Source organism: Somniosus microcephalus, chromosome 5, assembly GCF_052327205.1.
Source record: "Somniosus microcephalus isolate GS21.2 chromosome 5, FLI_Smic_1.0, whole genome shotgun sequence".
Lineage (NCBI taxonomy): Eukaryota > Metazoa > Chordata > Chondrichthyes > Squaliformes > Somniosidae > Somniosus > Somniosus microcephalus.
Window position 1 is genome coordinate 128352512 of NC_140991.1, and position 12628 is coordinate 128365139.

Here is a 12628-nt window from a genome sequence, read left to right on the forward strand (position 1 = left end):
TTAAATTTGGTATAACCCTGTATTTTGGGAAACAAATGATGACTTCAATGACCATTTCCCTAAGAAACACAACAGTTTCATCAGACTGCAGTTTTCAGTCCTAGTTGAAGAGTAAGAAGATCTTTGGTGGTAGTTAAGCCTTAAGAAAGGAGTTGTGACTTTTTTATGAATGACCTCCATTAGTGAAAGTACAGAATATAGAAACAGTCCATTTATCCCACTTAAATTGTTCTAATAGATTATGCACATTTTAAACTAGCATGAAGTTTTAATGATTTTATTGAATCTCCTGAGGGGCATAAATAACTATAGGTGGAACTGTTTTTTAAGAAATTGAAATTCTTCTGTGTCCCTGGTGAAAGCAAAAACTTGAAGTATCTCTGCTGTTTTCACCAAAGGGCTCCCTTCCAAGAAATCGGAAGAATCTATCCTTGGTGTTATCTTGCCATCAGTACCCCATTTTCACAAGGGGATCTGCAAGTCAGGATCAAAAGTGTTATGAAAGAAGAGAAGCCAACAATAAACTCAGTAACTTTCTGGAATCCAGAGCACAATAGTGAGGAATTATCAGTTCTGTTTCGATCTTTAATAATTGTACTTCCTCATTGGTAGTCGACAATAGACCAAGCATATAGGGTTAGTCATAGGTCATATGCTGACCCACAGCATCTCTGAGCCACGTGGTATATTTTAACAGTGCAGTTGCACTAGGTTATCAATTGTTTTTTTTAAATATAATTATACACTGTTTAATTTTGAGTTCTTCTGTTATAGGTAAAAAAAAGGTGCCAACAATTGATATATACCATGTCTATGGGTCATCCCTTTTGGAAGAACACTTGAGAGATGTGCGTGTACACGATCCTTTAATTGGTATGTATTTTTCTGTTTCCAGTAAGATTATTTTATCCTATGTCATTTTAATATTTTCTTCAATTAATGAATGTGCCTGTTATTGCAAAATAACTGTTTATTTTTCAGTTGCGAATATGTAAATAGTACAAATTTTCAGGATTAAAGTAATGTCTGTGCTTGATAGCTGATCACTGGAATTTTCCTCAGAATAAATGTATCTAATCAGTAAATAGTTTTGAATTTTTAATGCCTCTTGTCTCATGAAGTCAATACTAAACCTTCATTAGCCAGTTTAAGTCCAAGGGAGTGCAGATATCTCTGCATCCAATGCAGATCGATACCTGAGTTTATGGTCGGAAGTGATTTCATCCAGGAACTGACTTGGGTACATTGTCCTTTTTTGATTCTGGCTGTCCAGGGGCCTGCTGTGCATTCTTTGGTCAAGTTGGAGGTATCCTGTAAAGACAGTTTTCCATATAATGTTTTTGTTAGTTAAGGATATCAAGCGATCTGGAGCTAAGGCGGGTACATGGAGTTGGGGTACAGATCAGCCATGATCTAATGGAATGGCAGAGTAGGCTCAAGGGGTTGAATAGCCTACTCCTGTTCGTATGTTCCTCATCCCTTTTGGAAATGTCACTAGCATTAGAGGTATTTACAACAAGGATTCCTCAGACTTTGTCATACTCTTTCCTCCTTATCAATCATGGGAATAGACAACAGCAACAAGCAATGACCACGGTGGATTGCTTCTACCAGGTGTATTATCAATTTAAAGAAATATAATTTCTCTTTTGGAAAGGAGCCAATGTAAGTGGACTGAGAGCGAGATGGAAGTTTGCAGTGTGCTACAAATGAAGTTTGCCATGGTATCCACAAAGCAGGGTTTTCATATCAACCAACTCTGGTTAGGAAGGCTCAGTTGGTTATCAGAATTTTTGCCTCCTTTAGACAGCCTCGTTGCAGCCTTGATTTAAGTGCATTGGCTTCTATCCAGGACATCCAAGACTAGAAGCCATTGGGTAAATAATAAACATTTTCCACCACCTGCCATTTTTGGTTGGAGATGGGGGTGGCAGCCTTTAAGGTCTGATTGTCTGATGTTGGTGGTTGCCTCGTAGGTACTTGGAGTAACTTTTATTTTCTCTGTTGAGATGTTGGGCTTCTGCCTGGTGTACTTCCGCAGTGGTTCACTCAGATCAAGACCTCACCATTGGTCTACATCTTGCTACTCCATTGACATAGTCTTGAGTTATATTGTGTCATACTTCCCCATTACAAATGTATAGGATACTTTAATGTGGTTCTGTTTGCTGTACAAAAATTGAAGACCTGGTGATCACTAATGCACAGGTGTACTGGTTCATGTCTAGCTACCAGACTAGGACCAGAAACGCAAAGCTTTCAGGTGCAGGGTTATATATCCTGAACATACCAACAGGGAATATTTAATTGGACATGTCTCTTTCTAAGATGTTGTAAGTTCAGGTAAATAAGTGAAATTTGTCTTGAATGTGTGTTTTTGTACAGGACTGAACTACGTGATTGAATATCAGACTGAAGGGTCACCAGATCCAATGTTCTTCTGTGGACTTTGCAACAGTCGAGGAGGATTTGCCTCCTTCATGTCGCACTTACTTGGCTTTAAGCACAGACTGAATTATTTGGTAAGCATTTCTTAGGTGGAGTCAGAGGTTAAATATGTATAAAATCTATAATGCAGCCCATTTGCCAATTTTCAAAAGCAGTAACTTTAAAAACAGGCCCATGATGTGGCCAGAGCATACCTATCCACCTACAATCTGAAGCTATGACTTGGATTCAGGTAGAGAAGGAACGACAGAAGGACAGATGCAAAATTTGCAAGCCGGCAACATCGTGATAAGTGAAATTCAATTTAAATAAGTCCATGGTGTTACGTGTTTGGAAGAAAGAAAAAAAGCATTCTTAATGAATGTTGATGTGGCTGGGGAGAGGATGAGAGATCTGGGAGGGAAGAACTCTACTCTTGCCATGTCTAGTCTTTGCCGGGCAACAATAAAACAAAAGAATGCTGAGCTATATTGTCAAATCAACAAGAGTACAAGTCTGAAGCCATCATGCTGAAATAATAGCAAAATACTGCGGATGCTGGAAATCTGAAATAACAACAGAAAATGCTGGGAATACTCAGCAGGCCAGGCAGCATCCGTGGAGAGAGAAACAGAGTTAACGTTTCAGGTCTGGGACCCTTCATCAGAACTGGAAAAAGCTGGAGATGTAACATATTAAGCAGGTGCAGAGACAGGGTTGGGGGGGCGGTGTTAGGAGGGGAGGAAGGAATGGAAAGAACATCCTGTACTTTTGTAAGAGGCAGGAAAGATAAAATGTTGCAAATGGGAGTGGCAAAAATAATCCTGCATGAAATCCCTGCCCCCATTTTTCATGCATATGTGCAGTCTTTTTTTTGGTGGTTCCAATTTTTTTTTTCAGAACTGTTTGAAAATATGCTGTGAAGCCATTTGTAGCAACTGTTCGTTGCTTCGTGAAGAGGCCGTCAGTCATATTGGAAGTGCTTATTTTGTATAGGTTCTGTTTACTTTTTAATTGGGATGAAACTTTATAAAATAATGTGGACGGCATGTCATCTGGAGAAAGTTTGGAGGCTTAGTTTGAGTTTAATGCATTTTTGGCGAACAGAGAAATGTCGGGAACAGGGAGCGGGCCTGAAATGTCAGGAAACCCTATTAGTCTTCCATCTGCTGTAGGGAAGTTGATTGGAATCTATAATTAAGTACAGAGCGACTGAAAAGAAGTTTGAGCTGATTAGAGAGAGCCATTATGGATTTGTAAAGGGTAGGTCATGTCTAACGAACCTAATTGAATTTTTTGAGGAAGTAATTAAAGTAGTAGACGGAGGAACGTCTATAGATGTCATTATAGGGACTTCCAGAAAGCATTCGATAAGGTTCTACACAAGAGACTGTTAGCTAAAATTACTTATGGAATTGAAGGTACATTGTTGACCTGGTTAGGAGATTGGTTAGGTGGTAGAAGACAGAGTAGGGATAATGGGTATGTACTTGAATTGGAAGGAAGTGACTCGGTGTCAAACAAGGATCTGTGCTGTGGGGCCTCAACAATTCACTATATTTATTAATGACTTGGATAACACAATAGAGAACCATATATCCAAGTTTGCCAATGACACAAAGATTGGTGGTATAGTAAGTAGTGTAGATGGGAGCATAAAATTACAGATACATTGAAAGATTAAGTGAGTGGGCGAAACTGGCAGATGGATTTCAACACAGGTAAGTGTGAGGTCATCCATTTTGGACCAATAAAGGATCGATCCAAGTATTTAAATAGTGAAAAGCTTGGAACAGTGGAGGTCCAAAGAGATTTAGGGGTCCAAGTACAGGGATCACTAAAATATAAAAGTCAGGTACAAAAAATAATCAAAAAGGCTAATGGAATGTTAACCTTTATAACCAGAGGGATAGAATATAATGGGGAGGAAGTTTTGCCACAGCTATACCAAGCCCTGGAGTACTGTGTACAGTTCTGGGCACCCCACCTTAGAAAGGATATATTGGCCTTGGAAGGAATGTGGCGCAGATTTACCAGAATGTTACCAGGGCTCCAAGGGTTAGTTTATGAGGAGACATCACATAAACTAGGCTTGTATTCCTTGGAATATAGAAGGTTAAGGGTGATTTGATTGAGGTTTTTAGGATTTGGAAAAGAATTGATAAGGTAGTTGGAGAGACTTTTTCCACTGGTGGGGGAGTCTAGGACAAGGGGACATAACCTTAAAATCCGAGCCAAACCATTCAAGACAGAAGTTAGGAAACACTTCTTCACGCAAAAGGTGGTAGAAGTTGGAACACTCTCTCACAAAAAGCAGTAGATGCTAGCTCAATTAATAATTTTAAATCTGAGATTGATAGATTTTTGCTAGACTCGGGTATAAAATGATATGGCGCCAAGCTGTGTGGATGGAGTTAAGATACAGATCCGCCATGATCTCATTGAATGGCGGAACAGGCTTTGAGGGGCTTAATGGCGTACTCAGAATCGCAGAAACCCCACAGTGCAGATAGAGGCCATTTCGGCCCATCGAGCCTGCACCGACACACATCCCACCCGATCCCCGTAACCCCTACACCAACACATATCCCACCCTATCCCCGTAACCCCACATATTTAATCCCCCTAACACTAAGGGTCAATTTATCATAGCCAATCAACCTAACCCGCACATCTTTGGACTGTGGGAGGAAACCGGAGCACCCAGAGGAAACCCACGCAAACACGGGGAGAATGTGCAAACTCCACACACAGTCGCCCGAGGCCGGATTCGAACCCGGGTCCCTGGCGCTGTGAGGCAACAGTGCTAACCATTATGCCACCGTGCTGCCCTGTACCTATGTTTAGAATACTTAATTAAAAATTCAGGAATGTAACCCATAATATCAGTGGTGAGGGCAGTGCATTGTTTTTTATATATGTATAACCTTTTATTGTATGCCAACTGAGGTTGTGACGATATCTGTGTACCAGCTTGCCTTTAAACACATACACATTTTGGGCCAGTAAAACCACAGTGATGCTAATTTATCCAAAGTGGAAGCACTTTGAATAGTCTTAATGCTGAGCATTAAAAGATTCCTTTTCAGTATTAAAATTATGCACATGAAAACAAGATTTGGGGAAATTGTTCAAACACCTAATTTATTGAGAGCCTAATTCTGTGGGGATGTTGTAAAGGCATATGGCATTCCATCAATGTAATAACCATTTAATTTTTCAGGCAAAGATGTATCCAGATGCACTACAGCTTGATGGAGCAAAACTAAAGCAGTCAGAAATGAATGCACTAGTTAAAGAAAAAGCAGCATTTATTGAAAAGATCGATGGAAGGGGGCACGTTAAGGTAAATATGCTGATATTTTTGAAGATTTCTTCAAAAATATCCCATACAGTTCCCCATGTACTCATCTCAACCAGGTTAGTTAGTAGTGGTTACAAGTGTTAAATCTATTTCTCTAACTTCCGTTATGCTGTTGCTGTGGGGTTTATTATTCAGAAGAGTGTAGCTGTTATTCTCTCAAATTAAATGCACAGCCTACTTTATAGGTTGCCATTAATTGTGCTACGATCTTCCTGCCCCACTGTTAAATGTCATTAACAAAACTAATTAATAAAATTGTTCTTCATTTTTATACCGCAGGAAATTTTGATATTTCGACTTTGTCCTTCAGTTATGCTACACTTCCAAATGGGAATGGTGTGAAACCCTATTCAATATATCTGATGTAACCATCTAGATTTTCTTCAATATTGAGATGGGATATAAACTATTCCAACACAGTGTGTTGGTGCCTGCATAACCAGCTTGCAGTTAAGGTTCCAAGTTAACTGCATGCATTGTATATTGTATGGCATCATATTGTACAGCACCTTCTGGGCTGATCTATACTCTCCACAATATGTGTAAAAATTGTAGCAAATCTTTTTTGCAGTCTATTCCCACTTTGTTGATCTGAACTTTTGAGGGAATCCCTGCGTTCCATTGGCCTGTGCTGAATAAGATGAATTCCCATAAGATGCTGCTTAGTACCAGTTAGTTCCATGCCACCTCCTTTTTACTTTAAGTGTGGCATATGTATATTGATCAGAGTGGCAAATTGCTCAGCGATTCTCTATTCTTGAAATGGGACCCCTACATAGGATTGTGCAACATTCCCATTCTTTGCCTTTTTACTGTAAATGCCCATTCCCTTTCAAGTCCATTGGCCTCCACTGACCTGCTACACATCTGTTCCACTGACAACTTAGTGGTTCTCCCTTTTGATTTCTTTACTGCTATCCATGAAATTAATCCTGGTCCACCCAACAGCTGTTTCAGATTAACTTGTGTGTTACATGTCTTTCTAGCAGGGATCAGCACCAATTTCTTGCCAACAGATCAACCAGGCTAGAATTTCTTACCTGTGGGCACCCAGGTTTGTGGGCACCCAGGTTTTAAGGCTTATGGCAGGGACTGTCCAAGCATCTCTCCAGAACCGTTGCTCTCTACTGATTCCGAGACTAGCATCAGACTCTCTCACTGTACCTGGATACAATGCATACTCCAAATGTGTGCAGTCATAACCCAGTGGACCTTGCTCTGTTGCTTTTATTAGGGGTCACTATAGAACTGCAGCAGTTTTTCTAATGCCCTTTAATTGCAAAAGACTCTATGGAGATAAAGCGGAGGTGCTATTGGGAGCATCAAATATTACTAGCAGGGTCTTCAGGTGATTCTAGGTTTGTGTTTCCCATCACGTTTCAGTCTGATATCTTATAGTTCCAACCAGAAAGAACCGCAACAGCGCTCCTTTTGTGGCATGGACCAGGGCTTTGTAACATCACACAGCACACTGCTTCAGACCAAAACCAGCCCCATCTACCCACCCAATAATGACTGTTACCCAGCCCATACAAGACTTGGGCAGCACCTGATTACAATTGCTGCAGTCAAGTGGAAGAAGATAACCAGCAATGCTTGGGTCTGGGAGACTGTCAACGGGATTATTCTCTGCATTTTGAGACTGACTCCAGATTTCACAACATGGTCTATTCAGATCTTCTGGAGGATAGTGGGTATAATCTCTTGAGTTCCTCTAGATGACAAATTCTACTTGTTTCTAAAAATGTAGGCAAAAACGTCATATTTTGGATCTTGGTACTGTAAATAAACCTCAAATAAGAAAAGCTGAAACTAGCTAGCAACAATGGGCTAGAAATTGCAGTCGGAGGCTTCCCGCAGGCACAAGTCAACTCCGCACCTACCTGGTGCCTCCATATCTTCAAAGACTCGCGCTCCTGGGCCTGCATACGGTTTGCAAGCGTCCCTGGGATCACATGGGCCAGCCTAACCAATCACAAAGGAGATTCCTATTATGCTTCTGGGGATTCCATTTACGTACGGAATCCCCTTAAGCATAATTAGGAATCCTCTTTTTAAAAAAAAAAAAAAAAAAAAAATTTTACAGCACTTAAATTAATTAAAATACAATTTAATTTAAAACAAAAATATAATTAAAAAAAAACATTTTTCAAGGGGCCAAAAATAACCCAAACTAATTTTAAAGGTTTTTGTATCTAAATCATTATTTTAAAAATGTATTTTAATATTTATTTAAGCCCTTACGCTGGTAAAAGAAGGCCTTACGCCTGCTGTGTGTACACGGTCATAGGCCGCAGAAAATCCAGTCCAATAAATTTCAAAGATGCTGACTTTCACTTCACCATTCTGCGTTTTCGCACATATCCCTGGTTCAAATTTCAGGGGTAGAATTGCCAGTTTCCATTGTTCTACTTCAGCTCTGCTCCTCCTACGATGTTCACAAAATGCCTATCCATCACTACAGCAGTTGCGCAAATATCTGTACCTGGTCTACTGACTGCTGGGAGACTGCCCTGACAGCAATCGAACAGTTACTCGCCACAGTCAACGGCCTTTGTTTCACGGTCAACTAGCAAGTTGCATCCAGAGCCACATGGAAAAAGCTGTCTTACCTCCGACCCCTTTGCAATCCTTCAGAGATTGTTATGGGGTCAAAAATCTCTACTTTTTCTGTTAGAAACATAGAAGATAGGAGCAGGAGTAGGCCATTCAGCCCCTCGAGCCTGCTCCACCATTCAATGTGATCATGGCTGATCATCCAAATTCAGTACCCTGTCCTTGCTTTCTCCCCATATCCCTTTAACCTTAAGAAATATACCCAACTCCTTCTTGAATATATTTAATGAATTGGCCTCTACTGCCTTCTGTGGTAGAGAATTGCACAGGTTCACCACTCTCTGGGTGAAGAAATTCCTCCTCATTTCTGTCCTAAATGGCTTACCCCTTATCCTTAGACTGTGACCCCTGGTTCTGGACTCCCTGACCATCGGGAACATCCTTCCTGCATCTAGTCTGTCTAATCCTGTTAGAATTTTATAAGTTTCAATGAGATCCCCTCTCGTTCTTCTAAACTCCAGCGAGTACAAGCCCAATCGACCCAATCTCTCCTCGTAGGTCATTCCTGCCATCCCAGGTATCAGCCTGGTGAATCTTCGCTGCACTCCTTCCATGGCAAGAACATCCTTCCTCAGATAAGGCGACCAAAACTGCACACAATACTCAAGGTGTGGTCTCACCAAGGCCCTGTACAACTGCAGCAAGACATCCTTGTTCCTGTACTCCAATCCCCTCGTTACGAAGGCCAACATACCATTTGCCGCCTTAACCGCCTGCTGCACCTGCATGCTTACCTTCAGCGACTGGTGCACAAGGACACCCAGGTCTCGTTGCACTTCCCCTTCTCCCAATCTATTGCCATTCGGATAATAATCTGCCGCCTTGTTTTTGACGCCAAAGTGGATAACCTCGCATTTATCCACGTTATATTGCATCTGCCCCATCACCCAACCTGTCCAAATCATACTGGAGTTTCTCGGCATCCTCCTTACAGCACACACGCCCACCCAGCTTTGTGTCGTCTGCAAACTTGGAGATATTACATCTAGTTCCCTTGTCCAGATCATTTAATATATATTGTGAATAGCTGAGGTCCAAGGACCGATCCCTGCGGTACCCCACTAGTCACTGCCTGCCACTCGGAAAAAGAGCCATTTATTCCAACTCTCTGCTTTCTGTCTGCCAACCAGTTCTCTATCCAAGTCAATACCTTGCCCCCAATCCCATGTGCCTTAACTTTACACGCTAATCTCTTATGCGGGACCTTATCGAAAGCCTTCTGAAAGTCCAAATACACCACATCCACTGGTTCTGCCTTATCTATTTTACCAGTTACATCCTCAAAAAATTCCAGTAGATTAGTCAAGCACGATTTACCTTTTGTAAATCCATGTTGACTTTGTCCGATCCGGTCACTGTTTTCAAGTGCTCTGCTATTACATCTAGCATTTTCCCCACTACCGATGTCAGGCTTACCGGTCTGTAATTCCCTGTTTTCTCTCTACCACCTTTTTTGAACAGTGGGGTAACATTAGCTACTTGCCAATCCATGGATACTGTTCCAGAGTCTATCGAATTCTGGAAGATGACCAGCAATGCATCTACTATTTCTAGGGCCACTTCCTTAAGTACCCTAGGATGTAGATTATCAGGCCCTGGGGATTTATCGGCCTTCAATCCCGTCAATTTCTCCAACACCATTTCCCTACAAATACTGATTTCTATCAGTTCCTCCCTTTCATTAGACCCTATGTTCCCCGACATCTCTGGGAGGTTATTTGTGTCCTCCTTTGTGAAGACAGAACCAAAGTATGTACTTAGTTGGTCTGCCATTTCTTTGTTCCCCATTATAAATTCCCCTGATTCTGACTGCAAGGGACCTACGCTTGACATCACCAATCTTTTTCTCTTCACATATCTATAAAAGCTTTTACAGTCAGTTTTTATGTTCCCTGCAAGCTTACTCTCATACTCTATTTCCCCCCCCTCTTAATTAATCCCTTTGTCCTCCTTTGTTGAATCCTAAACTGCTCCCAATCCTCTGGATTACTGCTTTTTCTGGCCAATTTATATGTCCTCTCCTTGGATCTTATGCTATCCCTAATTTCCCTTGTTAGCCACCGTTGAGTTACCTTTTTTGTTTTATTTTTATGCCAAACTTGGATGAAGAAATTAAGTAGTTCATCCATGCGGTCTTTGAATGTTTGCCATTGCCTATCCACCGTCAACCCTTTGAGCGCCATTCCCCACTCAATCCTACCCAACTCGTGCTTCAGACCATCGTAGTTTCCTTTTTATTTAAATTCAGGACCCTAGTCTGAGTCAACTACTTCACTCTCCATCTTGATGAAGAATTCTATCATATTATGATTGCTTCGACCCAAGGGGCCTCGTACAACAAGATTGCTAATCAATCCTTTCTCATTATATAATACCCAGTCTAAGATGGCCTGATCTCTGGTTGGTTCCTCGACATATTGGTCCAGGAAACCAACCCTTAAACACTCCAGGAATTCCTCCTCCACAGTATTGTTTCTAATTTGGTTAGCTCAATCTATATGTAGATTAAAGTCACCCATGATGACTGCTGTGCCCTTATTGCATGCGTCTCTAATTTCCCTTTTAATGCCATCCCTGACCTCTGCATTACTGTTTGGAGGTCTATATACCACTCCCACTAACGTTTTCTGCCCCTTGGTATTTCTCAGTTCTACCCATACAGATTCCACATCAGAGCTAATATCCTTCCTTACAATTGTGTTAATTCCTTCTTTAACCAGAAATGCTACCCCACTTCCCTTTTCCTTTTTGCCTATCTTTCCTGAATGTTGAGTTCCTAGCCTTGGCCACCTGGAGCCATGTTTCCGTAATCCGAATCAAATCATATTCATTTACCTCTATTTGCGCAGCTAATTCATCCACCTTATTACGAATGCTTGTCTTGGTCTTATCATGGCAATCTTCTTTGTAAGCAGATTTTGACAGTTCAACCTGTTCAGTCAGAGATCTCCCTGCAATATATAATTCCAGCTATTGAAGATATGCCTTTGCTTTTGATCTGAAATGGTAATCCCAAGAGGAAGATGGTTTCTGGGATTTCCTGCTACATCCACCATCAACTGCACCTTTATATGAGTGGTCTATTCACATGTTGTTCTGTGGATAACTTCTAGTGCATTGACAGGCTTGAGACATAGCAGCCATTTTCAAGCTGTAATACAGGGTGTGTCAGTGTATTTGCGGATAGATAACATGACATTCTGTGCTTCAAGGAACAGGTTAGAACCTGCTCTTAGTCCTTTTGTCAAAATGTGATGCTGCTTGCTCATTGGTGCCGAATCATTAGGTAATAGTATACAAACACAACTACTGATGCTCTCTGTTAATTGGGAATTCATCCTTTTAGTGCAGGATTTATACTGAGTCAGTGAACAACATTATCTGGAACCACAGTTACCTGATACATTTGTTCATATCATCATGCAGTCATCATGCAATCACAAACTCCTTTGTGTCTGATCATGAGCTATTGACAAGTCAGCTGGATAGTTTTTCCTTCTGGAAATAAATGTTTCTGCATTCATTTCCCCAAATCTCTAATCTGCAAAAAAATCAGAGCAGAAGAGCCAAGGTGTCTGTAATAAACTAATAAATACAGAAAATGCTGGAAACACTCAGCAGGTCAAGCAGCATCTGTGGCAAGAGAAACAGAGTTAATGTTTCAGGTTGATGATCTCATCAGAACTGGAAGTTACAGATTAAACAGTTTCTAAAGAAAGGTCTGTGATGGGGTGGAGGGCAGGATTGATTAAATGATAAAAGGGGTGTGGTAATGGGACAATAAAGAAACAAAAATGGGCACAGAGGAGGTGAAAATAGCAACAGCAGAACCATCACCAACACTTGCTGTCTGAGAAAATTGAAGCAGTGATTATGATTTGAAGTTGTTGAACTCTATGTTGAGGCCAGAAAGTTGTAAAGTGCCTAATCAAAAGATGATGTGCTGTTCCTCAAGCTTGCGTTGAGCTAGGAAACTGTAGTTCTGACATTCTGGTGCTGATCTCTCAACTTGGCAGCAGACAGAACTCGCTCAACTGTTAATTCAGATCCAGCATCCTAATCCAGTTGGGGGCCTAGTTATTGATATGGACAATTATTTGACCAAAGCCTCTTAACTGCAATGAATACCTTACTGACTTTGCGCAAGCTATTCACAAAGCAAGCTTCTTGACACCGGGTCGAAGAAATAGATAGTGATTTTCAGCTAAACCTTAAGCACCC

General features: G+C 41.0%; 1 protein-coding gene across 8 annotated transcripts in view; it reads left to right on the forward strand.

Moving 5' to 3' along the window:
• The window catches only part of LOC147117314 (uncharacterized), a 117000-nt gene that overhangs the window by 40204 nt on the left and 64168 nt on the right, over positions 1–12628 (forward strand). For all 8 annotated transcript variants that reach the window (XM_085988206.1, XM_085988205.1, XM_085988213.1 and 5 more), the window contains 3 exons: positions 775–873; positions 2386–2522; positions 5651–5773. In XM_085988206.1, coding sequence (XP_085844332.1) covers positions 775–873; positions 2386–2522; positions 5651–5773 — 359 coding nt within the window. The remainder of the gene's footprint in view (positions 1–774; positions 874–2385; positions 2523–5650; positions 5774–12628) is intronic.